Here is a 15469-nt window from a genome sequence, read left to right on the forward strand (position 1 = left end):
TCAACTTTGACAACACGTGTTCAATTATTTAAAAAGTGTTAAGTATTTAGTGTTTTTTGTCCCCATTTCTTGATAGTATTGATTTTGGACATGAGGTTTATAGGGGGTCCCAAAAATGTATTTTGCCTCTGTCACAATGTGAGGTAAATCCGGCAGAGTGCATGAACGCCAGCTGGATCCAACTGAAAAGTGAGTGGTGTTTAGATCATTGGTACACATTTGCTAAATACAGCGTGTGTGTTAAGATCAATTTAACGGAATTATTCTCGCAATGGCCTGTTTCTGAACACACCGCGCGGCGACATGCCACTGCGCATGCGCTGAAATTACGTTCTGAATAGATGAAATGCAGACGAATAACTAATCGAATTGCGAAGTTTAAGGCACATACTTGCAGATCTTTTCAGATAAAAATGAGGAAACATGTTTTTTACACAACATTCTATAGTGCTAGTATTAACTGTTACCACCGTGCGTGCTGCTGTAGTTCAGCTCACGTTGAGCGTTTGATGTTGTTCATACCCCACCTTTCACCAACTCATTTAACGCATTGTAGTATAGAATGTCTATCTATCATTTCTTTGTTGTTTATTTAAGAGTTGATGGAGAAAGGGGTTGGTGAAAAGAGGGGGCGTTCTTTTTACTCTTCAGAGCCCGGATAGCTCAGTCGGTAGAGCATCAGACTTTTAATCTGAGGGTCCAGGGTTCAAGTCCCTGTTCGGGCGGAAAATCTTTTCATCGCTTTTACTAACGAAAAATATATGTGGTCGTTTGATTTTCAACCCTTTAATTCTCGAACATTTGCATTGAACGTTTGCATTCAAAATCATATCAATTTCTTTTTTTGAATCTGTTATGAAACCATTCTTGACCAGAAAATTACATAATGGCATCCCTAAATGCATTATTTTCCCCATGGATGATTTTATTTTTGGCACAGTATTTGCACTTTGACACTTTTTTTTTTGAAAAATAATTGTCTGAAATTAAAATATACACAAACTATTAAATACATTTATTGATGCATTTTAAACTGTACAAAATGTAAATATACAACAGCCTAGAAAACTGAAAACGAAAGAAAATGGAAAATGCACAGCTGCAGTTGGTAGATTAGGTAAGGGCACAGAAGCATTTCACAGGCCAATTATTACAAACACATACCAGTATAAAGGTCAAGGGTCATGCACAATTTGCACCTTGAACAATCTCTATGCAAGCACGATGTATGCAAGCAGTGTGAGATATGAGAAATGGTATCAGTTTAAGTGAAACAATGTACACTTTTGCTATTTTATGCATTGATGGTCTATGAACAAGATCCAACATCTTTGCAGTCACACAAAATTACACAAAGGTTAGTCAACTTCCTTTTAGCAGTTATGGGTTCGAGGATAGAAGGTGCAGCTGTCAATCACCCAAAAAAGTGTCATGCACTTTTTGGGCAACTTCAGTGCCAAAAACAAGCCGGTCCTGAGGTATCTGGAATATATAATGCTTATCCTATAGACAGAAATATACAACTTCCTTTAAAACTGCATGTTTATAAAAACAAATCTGATTTGCCCACTGCCTTTGTGTCATCCTTTGCATCTGAAAAATGATAAAGTGCATTCTTGTTTGATATTGTGCAAATAATAAAACTTAAAGAGCATGCATTATTTTTACAGTGCCATGCTTGAATGATCTTCAGTGGTCCCCCCCCCCTCCTTCACAGATATCTGGGATTGACAATAAAATCTAATTTTGCAAAGCGTTAAAGTTCATAATGGCACATTGCATGTTATAAATATTCCTTCTTCCTATCAAAACTATTCAAATTAGCTCAGAAATTCTAAGCACAAACTTCTAGCATCAACACCGACCTGTACTTTTTGACGAGAACAGAAATGTCAAGGTCAACTGAGTGCAATCCTACTGGACAGTTTACTCAACGGACTCATCGGAAGGCCAAGGACTTTCCTATTCACAATATAATGGCAAAAAAAATAAAAATAATTACAGGATCAGTTTTGCACCTTTAATCAAGTGGATCAATATGTAAGATGTATGAATCATATAATATTTTGATGATGTACTAAGAAGCTCAAACCATTGTAATGCATTTGAAATTTTAGTACGATGCCACGATGTGGCATAATGATTAAGCTTGGAAGGTCGAGTTCTATCCAGGAGTAAGTAATTCTGACTTTTGTGATCACTGTCCAAAAGAAAATGGATTGTGTGAGTCTCTCTTGTGTACTTCATCGACGATATACCTGTTAAGTCACCTAGAAGAAAAAAAAGAACACAGAAATAAATATTAGGAATCCAGCACAGATCAATGCTGCTTCCATGTGTGCCACACAAGCAGGGTTGCCAGGTCTGCGCAACTAAACTAGCCCAATGGCCAATCAAAATTAGCCCAGTGTGCATTTCTCCCAAATAACCCAGAGAAAGAAAAAAAATCAAAACCATGGCAACAATTTAAAAGTAGCCCTGGAAACCCTGCAAGTCCTGAAAGGGTAAGCCAAAACATTTCGATCGCCCCCCTGGTGGCTGGCTGCAGTATAGGTCATAAACCCCACCCTCTCCATGAAACGAATGGGACGTGAGCAAAACTAAAAAAAAAAAATCAAATGACACTAGATATAAATTTTCCCAAAGACATTTTCTGTAATTTTAGGAAGTTCTTATCGAACTGACGTATTTTCAAGTGTTTGTTTTTCTAATAAATTGTGTGATGCTATAAAAACGGGGTGTGGCATCATCACCAGTGGACTTCTTTCGGGAGTTTCGGTAAGAGATAAGGTTTAATAAGGTTTATCTTTTAATTTTCCATAACTGATTTTTTGTTTCGCATTGACAAAATGAGTTGTTTAAAAAGTTCAGGGGTGTGTGCTTGCAATTAAGTCTGCGGGAGTATGGGCAAGACCTTGATACCGTGGCTCCACCTCCCAATCACTACTGCGCATACTTTGGCTCCAAATGATGTCATCAGCCCAAGATGGCAGTGGCTATTTCTGTGACATTTTGGCTTCATTTTTCTACGGTTTACAGTCTATGGTTATACCTTATGGATGTGTGGCGGTTGATCATCCTCAGCCCCCTCCTCGGGCACTGGGTCGTGATGCCGGCCTATTTGGTTCTCCTCAGACCAGCCGCCCATAGGCATACGAGGTGTCCTCTGGACTCGAAAGCTTCCAGAAGCAGGATCTGCGGGAGACATAGATTGTCGCTCATGTAAAGACTATGGAGGGGTCGTATTTTCGTTCTTGTGATCTGCGAACAGTCATTTCTAGTACCTGAGGTTCCGTCGAAGCGTCGCTGGCTGCCGCTGTGATGTGCTGCCCCCTGCTGGTGTGAGCTGGTGGCACTAGGGAAAGTGCTGGAACGGGGGAAGTTGCGAGCAGCTTCCATGTCTTCATTGACACTCTCACTGCTCTCGTCACTCTCCTGTCTGTGCCAGGTGTGTCGAGACAGCTCACCTCGCGATTGCTGCTTATGCATCTACATACACATTCGATATAGTTACTAATCTTCAGGTGCAGACTACAGACTGACATTTTTCAACAGAACCAGACAAAACATCACAAACGCTTTTGGTTAATTGGTTGATTTGGATGGATTAGTAAAGGAATAGCAGATAACAATGGGAATTGTAGGTAGTGGAAAAAAAGCTTCTGCTAAATTCCATACATGTATAGTAGAATCAAATTGTTGCTTTACCTCATGAATGTAGAGAGCATGGATGCTCATCTCTGTGGAAGCGTATTCTGATAGGATCATACTGGTTAGCTGGCCTTCCCAGGCACTACTGCCAGAGCTGATGGTACGGGCGTCAGTGCTAGACAAAACATTTTTTTTAATAAAAAATAAAAAACAGAAATATTACAATTTATTTATTATTAATATACTTTAAAATGTTACTTATTCCCGGTGATGCAAAGCTGAGTTTTCAGCATCAATACTGCATCATTGTCACGTGATTGAATCTTCATAAATCATTCTAAAATGCTGATTTGGTGCTCAGAAACATTTCTTAATATTGTCAACAAACTTGTCTTAATATTTTTGTGGAAACCATGATGCATTATTTTTCAGTATTATTTGATGAATAGAAAGTTCAAAAGAGCAGCATTTATTTGAAATAGACATCTTTTGTAGCATTAAATATGTCTTTACTGCCACTTTTAATCAATTTAATGCGCCCTTGCTGACATACTTAAACTGAAACATAATTAAACATAATTAAAACTAAAAAAGTATATAATTATTATTAATAATAAAATTTTATAACAACACATGACTATTAGTATATCATATAGGGTATATTAATGATTATATTACACTTTAATTGAATCATTACCCAGAGCCTGTCATTGCTCGCCCAGTCACCACAGCTGGATGGTCCTGTCGTGGCAGTCTGGCGGATGGGTAGCTGCCTCGGAGGTGTAGACTCGTGCTGACCGGAGAGAGGGATCGGAGGGCGGAAGCTCCCTCACTCACTCCAATGGACACAGGATTGATGGAGCCCTCTCGACCCAGATGCAGCGAGGCCAGGGAAGGGGGTCCTATCAGGAGATTTGCAATAAGACTGCGAGGCTGAAATGAAAAAAGAACCAAAATTAGACCTTTTACAAAAAAGGTTATCCAGTTATTTGTATAATCATATTGTATTTGAACTTAAAAGTGGGTTTTCTACTTGGTCCATTTTTCAATCATAGTGACTAATAATATGAAGTATTAATAAAAGATAATATATCATATTAAATGTAATAATCTGATAGCTGTTGGCAGTCCAGTCATTTGAATACCTCTGAATCAGACTGTAGTGAATGGGTTGACTGAAAGACAGGATTCTCTGCTATGATTCCCTGCTGTCCTACGGCGGCCTCGCGGTGCACCTTCTCTTTCAGAAGACTGATGAAATGTGTGCTCTCCCGAGGGGGCTGCCAGTGTGGATTTGTGATCGCAAAGTGCATGAGTGACAGTTCTGTCTTCCCGTCTTCTGCCTGCTGATAGATGGAGGCCTCTGTTTTGCCAGCAGACATCCACTGTAGTGGACCAAAAACAACAAAGTCAGCAATAAAGAGAGAACTAGGATACATCTATCTATTAAAAAAAGTACAATAATGAAACTAAGTGGAAATGTAAAAAAGGTTTCACTTACTGCAGGATGACCATGTTGACGGACATCCATCTGTGCAAAAGAGCAAGTATCACCCACACCGACCACATCCACAGTAAAGTTTCGGAAAAAATCTATGATCTCCAGAGATTTGCGGCGCAAGCAGAAAATGAGAATGAAGGGAGTGATGACAGGACTCAAAAGCTCCTCAAGAATAAACACCTACAAAAACAAGAGATCAATGAAATGAAAATCTATTTTCTAACTCCATGTTATTGATTGAATTGTGAATAGATCACGTTTCATTTTTTGATTTTTTTCTACACAATTTTTTATCAAAATGTCATAACTCAATCTTCTGGTCTGGTCTTCAATGATTGCCAAAGTTAGTGTTAACTGAGGCCCCGTTTACACGTACATGGCTATTTTGAAAAACGGAGACATTTCCCTTCGTTTGTGCCCTTCGTTTACACGCAAACGGAGAATTCGCCTCTAAAAACGATTCTTTCTAAAAACTCCGGCCAGAGTGGAGATTTTGGAAAACTTCGTTTGCACGTTTGCATGTAAACTGAGAAAAACTGAGTTTTAGGCAGCGACGTCACAGAATGTGACTATTTTCGGGATTCTGATTGGCTAATGTGGGCTTGAGCTTCTCGTTACACTGCCACCTACAAGTTTGGCATGCTCTTGACAGTATATACACGGGTTCGTGTGCACAATGTTATTTTTGAAAACGAAGAGGGGTGAAATGTCTGTTTATGAAAATAGCCATCCACGTGTAAATGTAGTCTGAGGTTAATTTATTAATTTGATTAATTATTTAACTGCTTGATTATTGTTTATTTATTAATCACATTCAGAAGGGGACTCAACAAAACTCCCAAAACGTAATTTGCTAGTTTGGCTATCACCAGACCAAGCTCAGTCTTTTAAGAACATTAGTCTAGGGAGTCTGAGATTCTGGTCTGGGGAGCAAAAACTCCAGGCAGGAAACGTGTCAACAAAGTGTTGTTTTGGAGCATTGATAAGCGGTTTGCAGAAGCTGCAATGCCATCGAGCGATTTTTGCATGTTGTGCAAAAAAAAAAACATGAAAGTGAGTGGTATTTACACCCACTCGAGCGATTTGTTTGCTAAACTAAAGAAGCCACTGAGCATCGTCGAGGTGGAATTGGATTGGATTAAACCCGCTAATAGCGTGCCAGGTGGATAAGCCAGTTTGTGATTGGTCCCTGCAAATAATTTGTAACGGAAGCAGGATAGAAGAATGCATGACTTACAGCCTTGTACTGAAAGAGCTGTGCGAACTCGTCTCTGGTCTCATAGCGGTGGGCATTACCCTGCCAATGATCAGGCATGTAGTGAATCTGTGCCAGGATCACTTTAAGCAGCTGCTCTGGACAGAACACCATATGCTTGTCTGGGATAAATGACCTGGGGCAGAAAAAGGAGAAAAGAATGAGCACAAAACTGTTCAAAGTCAAATCTCACCAGTAAATAAGATGGACAAAAATGTCCAAAGACTTAGTTCAAGTGATCTCTTAAATCTTGGTCACTCTTAGCTGTAAAATACTATCTTTTCCTCTCTTTGCGCACCTGCAGACTGTGATGCCGACCCCAAGTAATGTGATACTGCTGAGCACGTGCTCCACAGCCAATACATCTTCATCATAAATAGTCAAAGCAATCAAAACCGCAAGTATGGAGCCAGCGAAGAATGCCACGTTCTTGGCCACCACCGTCAGTAATGGTGACATGAAGCAGTTCATGTACTTCGAGGAGGCCTTGTAGCCCTTGCTGAGGCGTGACATCAGCTCATGGTCTAGTTCATTGAAGTGTCTGAGGTAAAAACGGCCATACAGAGACCAACATCGAGCACCCAGGCTTCCCGGCTCACGCTTGATCACCTCAGTGTAGCTGAAGAACGCGTAGAGAATCTGCCAAATCAGGATAACTGGACACAAGAGAAGGTTGGCGATTCCAATCCACAAGATCCGTGAGCTCAGACGATCTGCTAGCTCTAATCGGTTCCCTCCACGTTTGTACTCTGACTTCAAACTCCACTCGTTTTCAAAAAGAGATCCAGGGCCCCAGAAGAAAATCAACTCAAAGTTATACTTGAGACCACGGGTGTAAAAAACAGTGTCGCCCAGCAGAGGCAAACGAAAGCGCACAGGAAGAAGTGACTTATTGACCATAGCGACCATGTAGTTTTTGAATCGCAGTATGCGATGGTAGATGTCAAGCTCTGTCAGTTCTTTTTTGTGGATGCAAATCTGGTGCTCCTTCTGTATCTCAACAATCCTTGCCTGCACCTCCTGCCAGGTAAAATAAGGAAGGTCCGCCTACCAAAAGAAAAGGGCTGATTAAACATTTAAATAGGTTGAATAATAGAATTTCATCAGTTCCTCTGGTACGTTTTCTCTGAAAATTATCAGCAATTTAAGTGGCTTACTGGCATCAAGAAGACAGCAAGAACTCAAATAAGTGGAGTATGCATGCTTTCTTCCAGTGCTGACTCAAATGCATGTTAGAACCAAAACGTTTTAGAAAATGTGCTATAGTGAGTTAGCAGAAAAGCTCACCGTGGACATTTTTAGGGCATTAATGTAAAACGATCTGATCTCCCAGTAGCAACAGATGTTGTAGAAGAACTTGACGAGACGGTGGAGCCAAAAGACCCCTGATATGATAAGGATGAAGATGACCGAAACATTGTCACGGATCCTAAAACATACGTTAACAAAGGATGGTTTGATTTAAGATGGATTATACTGATACAGTAGTAAGAAGCAATAACAATAACACCACATTAGTGACATTTAATATATAAAATATACCGAGCACTGCATTCGTCCACTGGTAGAAACGCATCGGGCAGCGTAACCTTTGAGGAATCAGTGTGATTAACAAACTTGTTGGCAAAAAGGATGTCATAGTCCACACAGTTAGCCAGGAACACTGTGAATGCCACCACAAACACCAGTTGCCTAGAATAATAAGTGGAAACATGACAATTCAGAAGGGTAAATTAATGTGATCACTGATCTGTTGTTAACAGACAATACTTATGAGTCCTATCACTTTACACAAACAATGTCATGTTTAATAAATGAATTGATACTTACACAAGCTCAAATATTTCACCCAGCAGCATACAAGTAAATCCATTCTTCTGGTGTAGATTATAGACTTATTAAATGTTAAGAAAAATATAAGACATGTTGACTGTAATTACTAATTTTAGGTCAATCTACTTGATCTAACATTTGAAAATCTATTTAACCCATAAACAAGCAATTCATTTCAGTGTGCAAAGGATATTCTCTGGAAGAAAAGGTCTAGATTTTCAATGTGGTGCCACGGAGCTGCAATAAACAAATGTATTTATTAAAAATGGAAAACAACATGGAAAAATTTAGTTCTAGAGTCTATGGTAAGAACCCTGTGCATATCCATTGCTCATTTAACCCACATCAAGGGTTAGTTCATCCAAAAATGAAAATTCTGTCATTATTTACTCATTCTCATGTCATTCCAATCCCTTAAGACTTCCATTCATCTTCAGAACACAAATGAAGATCTTTTTAATGAAATCGGAGAGATTTCTGTCCCTCCACTGACAGCCTATGCAACTACCACTTTCAAGCCCCAGAAAGGTAGTAAAGACATCATTAAAGTAATCCATGTGACTCCAGTGGCTTAATTTTATGAAACCATGCGAGTATGCGTTGTGGTACTCTCGTGAACGCGTGTTGGAGATTAATATGTTGAGAATAAAGTGTAAAAACATTTTTTGCGCAAATAAAGCACTCGCGTTTTAAATTAATATTATAAATCTGTCGATTGTGTTATATTGTGTTTATACTGTTATATTAAAAATGTATTTATTTTTATATTTTACAAATGTAATATATTGTAATCAAAAGTATTTGTTTATTTAAATCACAATTTATGTATTTGTTTATTAGTTGAAACTTTTTTATCACTTCTTTATTTTTATATTTTTTTACACTACTTTTCTCTAACCTCTTCCACAGACCCTTAGCACTCCACTGTGGCTCCCTGGGAATCCCCGGACCCCAGTTTGAAAACCCCTTATTTAAAGCAAGGTTGCCAAAAGAATAAAAGCATATGATTCTGTCATACAATAGACATACACACTATATGGCACTGTTGCTTTATTTAAATTATTGTGGATCTTACATTTGGATCCCTCTGGAACATGCACCAGTAGATTCTCTTCTCCGGGAGGGGAGTCGCTGTAGGACGCCTCCAGGCGCTGGTACTCTGTATCAAAGTGGGCCATCCCGCTGTCAGACCCCAAATCTCCTGTCACACACTATCCCTTCTAGTGCCTCTGGATTAAAAGAACACTTATTATAAGCAACCCACTGGGGTATGACACAAAACATGATAGAATAAGTGTGGTCTAATTTGTCTTTTCAGGTCATTCAAGTATATATAAACGTGACAGGCTGTACTTAAAAAATACCCAGCCCACAAAAACATCATTGCACAACAGCAGTGGGCCCACGCTCATATGATGATGATAATAAACCAATAAAATAACACACTCACCAAAATATCTTATGTTTAAATCACTGGATTTTGTTGCCATTACGTAAGCAGTTTTAAATCAAGTGCTGGACTAGTTTGACAGCTTTGTCAAATATGCCAACCTCTCAGAAACAAACAATGCTAGCTGAAGGAACGTTTAAATATATAACACGGTTTATTACACGATCAGCTCTTACCTTGTACCTCCCTCCATTTCATTTATGAAACCAAAAGGACTAACGTTACGGGACCAATTCTGCTTTCCTGTAGATGAAAGCGCAAAAAAAATAAACACATTCAGTCCATTCTTGCAAGAGGCACAAAACAGAGCACAGTCGCATAGTCTCCTTTATAAGGCTTATATTATCCTTAAATGACTTTTAATACTTTGCTTAAAATAACTAATGTGTGTTATTATCCTTGGCAGGAGGCAACCAGCTATTTATTTATGTCAACAGAAGCCTGAGGAAAATATGAGATGAGCGTCACATTGAGAAACACCTACCTATGCAGCAACAAACAGGCCATTCGTTATTCAGAAATATTATTTGGATGAAATCTTACCTCATTCGAATGTGAGCAGCGGTGATTTATGATTCGCACCCTGCTATAAATGGCAAGTTCTCTTTTGTTTTCCAATTTGAAGCATTTTTGGTTTCGATTCTTGACGCACGGTATGGAGGCCGCGTCCAGTGTGTGACACATTTGCTGTCCAATCAGAAGCAGGTTTTCGGTGTAATCGAGCCAATGGCATTAGGAGGCGGGTCTTCTTTTAGATAAAACCGCAAACATCCATCCCAATACTGTCTATGATCCCAATAACCCAGAATAAATACACAGAAATAATTAATCGTACCTGAATATTTAAATTACACTGAGGGTTAAACATTAAAAAAATGATTAATCATAGTTGGTTGTATTTTACAGGACAACAAATTAAGCATTTTGCAGAATATTTTGACGGAACAAGAAACAACAGAGCAGTTCAAAAGGCCAATTCATGCTAATACCTTCTAGTGCCGAAATTTTGGTAATGTTTACACCCTCCTGTATTATACAATGGCTCCACCTTGTGACCAGTTGTTACATGAAAAAATAACTGAATGGTACAATGTCTGCTTAAATCATTTTAAGCCTGCAGTGATATGACTTTAGAATATAGAAGATGCTAATATTTAGATCATAGTAGGCCTACTGTCAAGCTTTGTTGCATACTAACTGCAGAATAAATGTATTATGAAATGATTTGTAAGTGTAGCCTATACGGGTGGCACAGAAGAAAAAGTGTGTATCTAATGGACTAGGACAAAGGTTAAATTAATGTGTTTCTTTATTGGCTCATTGCTGAAATGAAGGATTATGGTACAGAGGATTATGGACAGAGTCGGAGTATAAATATGTGTTGCTCTCTCTGTCATGATAGGCTATTCATGATGTATTCAAAAGGACAGAACATGATAAAAACGCCCCCATCACTGATATATTTACAAGCTATTATAGAATGTAAGATAGGCTAGTGGTAGCCTACAATTGTAAAACAATTCAAAATCAAATCAAAATGTATTTATAAAGCACAAACACAGAGTGTACCAAAGTGCTGTACAATTTCAAAGGAATTAAATAAAACACAATTGTTACTTTTGATATAGCAAAATATGTTTTTGAGTAGGCTAGGTGCTAAATAACTGAAATAACATCCCCACAGTGTCTGTAAACAGTAAAATAAATTGTGCTTGTTTGTTTGTTTGTTTGTTTGTTTAGCAAATCAGAAGACGCTTTCATATAATGATGCATCCAAACTTCAGTATTATTTTTTTTAGCTAAACCGAGCTGGCCGGTTATTTCTCCCTGTCAATCATTTTGCGCGTTCACAGCGAGCAGTCCATATACGGCAAGCCGGAAGTTAATAAAAAAGCGCGATGAACTTGGATGTGCGGTTTTCATGAGTTTGCAGGGTGCAAAATGTTTACGATTTCTCTTCTGTCAACAACCGTTTACACAGCCAAATATTCTTTCAGGAAAATGAAGACAGAGGAAAACAAAGAGGCCAAAAGGCGTCAAGAAAAAAAAAAAACTAGACGAGTAGCCAAAGCCTACATCGGTAAAGCTTTTTATCGCTGGAGGGAGCTGAGAGCTTGTATAAGCAACTGGAAACCATGCTGGAAACAGATGCACCCTCCAAGCTTCATTTGCTTCTGCTTGACAGGTAAAAAATAATAATAAATAAAAATACCATGGTTATGCGTAAAAGCTGTCTGTTTCGTCAGAAATCTGATCTTCATTAATTTTTAGTACACACAAACAACAATAATTTTAAATATGCATACAATTTCCACCTAAATATAGTGCATAATAAAACAAATTGGACATAAATCAATTCTTTCAGTTGATAAACTGTTAAAGTCGGCAAAAAATGGAAGTTGCGATAGTACTTTCTTCCCTATATTGTGACGTATATCCGAGTGAAATGGCAATTGGGCGGGACTTGATTTTGTCCATCGGGAATTGAGTGACAGGTTGTCCCGCCCTCACGCCAGTAAATACGTCATCAGAGAAGAGATGTCGTTGCAAGGGAAGGGCAGAATTATGAGGGAACATGAATGTCAATTAGGCCTACTCTATAAAAACTCAACTGGGTCAGAAAAATTGCATTACTTGATAACCTGTAGTGGTGTTTGCAGCAGCACCAGTTACCAACATTTAACACACAAGATGAAAAACAGGATTTATGATTGTGGTTTTATTTCAGCATGCTTGCCCATGTTGACCTTTGCATGCATTAGTGATATTGAGGACTGATTCAGATGAAATTCTGTCATACTGGGATTGACAGGAGGAAGGAAGGGAAACATGAGTAAGTGGAGACCCCTCTTACTCAGAGATGAAGTCATTCCTCTGGGGATCCTTAATTAAATTGAACTGCTGCTGGGAACCATATTCATCCATACACATTCTCTTTCCATGCCTCTGTTGTAAATCATATATAGGAGCATTGCACAGTTTTTCAATATTTTCTCTAAGCATTAAGAAGGAACTTGTAAGACTGCATAAACATTACGTTTCAGCCATAATATATCCTGTGTGATTTTATGTGGTATTACTATATTGATGTTGCCATATAGAATGATATGATTATAAATTACTTTATAATGCACAAGGTGCATAAACAGCACATCACATAAAAGCACATCAAAAGTTAGTGAAAGTGTCATGAAAGTCCCATCACTAGTCTCAACTGATCCTCACAGATCTTACTTTTAAGTTTTCAGCTCATATAGCAAATATACATTTATGAATATGGTACAGACTAACAGAAATAATATGTTTATACAGAAAACAATGCCATTTTCATTCTGTATTCAGAAAAATCGATGTAAAAGCAAAATTGTTCACACTGCACTGAATTTATAAATGCATGACCAAAGTGTATACAAGTTAGTGTATACAATACAAAAACAAATAGATTTAGTTTAGAAATTAGAAATTAGAGAAATTAATGTTTTCATCTTCATCAGGATAAAATCAGTGGATCTTTGTTTTTTACATTATTAGTTATGAGATAAGGAACCATCTTCCAAAGAACATCTTAAACCATTCTGATAATTTGTTCAATAACATCTTACATTCTGCACAATATCCTGTCTCTTTCTACTTTATCTCATCTCTCTTTTAAAATGCTGTTTGTATGCTGATGTGTTGCATCAATATATTAAACATATTATTTGCATATTACGTAAATATACATGTAGATTTTGGGCTATTGTTGGTCTTAACAGTTATTAGAAATTAAAAATTAATTTTCTTATTTCGTATAGTAAACTGTAACTATGAATATGGACTAGTGAAACTGAAAAAATAATACAACCCGCTACTGCATCACTTAATAGCAAATGAAAAATAAATGCTAGTAACATGAAAATAGATACAGTACTATCTGGTTTGATGCCCTCCTCTCTGATGCAGGTCTTGAAGAGGCTGGATCTGAACACACACATGTATTCATTTCCTATAGTCCGTGCTTCAGTCTGGAGACCAGTGTGTGCATGTTTGTGAGGGAGAGATATGCTTTATGGCACAGGGCTTACTGCGTTATGCTTCAGACATTTTCATATTAAGGATTGTAGAGGATCAAGGTGCACACATACATTTATAGGACAAGCATTCATTTCTGTATTGAGGGATAATAGAAGAGAGAGTGTATGCTGGGGGGCAGATTCCTTTTTTTTTTTTTTACATTTGAAAGATTGGATAATCTTGGATTTGGCATGGGAATGTGCTGAAGTGTGTGTCTTTATTTTTGTAGTTATCTTATAGCTGTGGTTTATAACAATTTGAAGATGGAAAGCTTCAGCATCTTTAATGGGAAGAGCTGGAAGGGAATGTATTCTAACATTCTAAATAAATACATTAGAAGTCAGGTTTGTTGATATATTCACAGCGGAATCGCACACTCTCTGTGTTGTTTATAGTGCTTCATAAATTAATGAAATCATAAATCCGTTCACTTTCTGTTTGCAATCCTTTCAAATCTTGAGATGATCCGAGGACTCTCAACTTGATTCCTTTCTTGTAGCTCTCTGTAAACACAATAAACATATTCACTTTCCCATGGATGTTCTTCCTGTGGACCGGTTATAGTTTCAGATCACACACATATTCTCTAATGCAACCCAAAATTGAGGGCAGTGAGACTTCTAGACCTTTTGAAAGTTACCTAAACTTTTGTGAAGAAAGTAAAAGTAGAAAAATATATTGAGTTTTTTATTTATTTATTTTCGCAGTTTAAACATTTTTTTTTAATACAAAGAATTAAGGTAAATGAAAATAAAAATAAAACACTGTCTGATTTTTTACAGACTCAGCGATCAATGAAAATGATTCTGGCATCATAAAATACACCCTCCCTGTCCATTGCAGAACCATTATTCTGCCTCCAGACACAACACCCAGCACTTAACTACAGCATTAACAGTCTCATGGCCGTCTAGCTCAATAATGGCTATTGATTGATCTGAGATCAGTGGTGAAGATGTGCGCTCACTTATTTCTCTAAAACGTGTACCATTCCATCAAAATACCTAAACATGGCTGTTTAGCAAAGTAAGTGTCACAGTTATTATTGCTTGTGGGTTTGAACAAACTAACCCTTACCCCAAGTATTAAAATTCCCATGCAAGTGATCTGCAGGTCTAACTAGTTGAACATTAAATATGTGAAAATGTCCCATAGATATACATTGAAGGAAAGACCCGAGCCATTCCTTGAGTCCAGAATATGATTTGGGCTTTTTTGCCTGTAAACTCCAATATTGATTTTTGTCTGTGTGTGCACATTATGTGGACATTTGATTTTAACCATATTTCTGAAATCACCATGATCAAAAATACAATGCTTTTGCTTTCCTATACATCTATTCCACTATGAGAAGTGAGAATTGTCTTGACAGCTCTTTCTCAATTCTTTAATGCTGCCGCCTAGTCTCATGTATATTTGTCATCTTACCCAAGACTCTTGTCTGTCTGTCTCTGTTCCCATAAACAGTTACGGCACCTGAATGTTTCTTTTTGGGCCATTGCCTGTGGAGATAAAAAAAATTACATGCAAGCTATTTCCAAATTCCAATTTCACAACAATTTGATTCTTTAGTTTTTTCTAATAGCTAACTAAACATCAACTAAGTTACATAATTCCATGCATATAAACAAACCTGAACAAAACTGGGGGAGATATACCATATTGCTAGAAGCACTGTGAGATTTTAATCTGTTCTTACGCTTTAGACAAAGGGAAAATCTCATTA

General features: G+C 37.7%; 1 protein-coding gene across 1 annotated transcript; it reads right to left on the minus strand.

Moving 5' to 3' along the window:
* Positions 1-994: 994 nt before the first annotated feature.
* Positions 995-10372, minus strand: atg9a (ATG9 autophagy related 9 homolog A). Its single transcript, XM_084129060.1, has 16 exons — positions 10234-10372; positions 9867-9933; positions 9316-9469; positions 8434-8477; positions 8238-8302; positions 7950-8099; positions 7695-7836; positions 6706-7454; positions 6390-6543; positions 5153-5332; positions 4797-5036; positions 4349-4584; positions 3709-3826; positions 3285-3489; positions 3053-3195; positions 995-2270 (listed from the first exon to the last, which is right to left on the minus strand). Exons 3-16 carry the CDS (start codon positions 9416-9418, stop codon positions 2262-2264), a joined length of 2538 nt encoding a protein of 845 aa, XP_083985186.1. The 5' UTR covers positions 9419-9469; positions 9867-9933; positions 10234-10372; the 3' UTR covers positions 995-2261.
* Between the last annotated feature and the right edge of the window lie 5097 nt (positions 10373-15469).

Source organism: Abramis brama (assembly GCF_963993115.1).
Source record: "Abramis brama genome assembly, chromosome: 11".
Taxonomy (NCBI): domain Eukaryota; kingdom Metazoa; phylum Chordata; class Actinopteri; order Cypriniformes; family Leuciscidae; genus Abramis; species Abramis brama.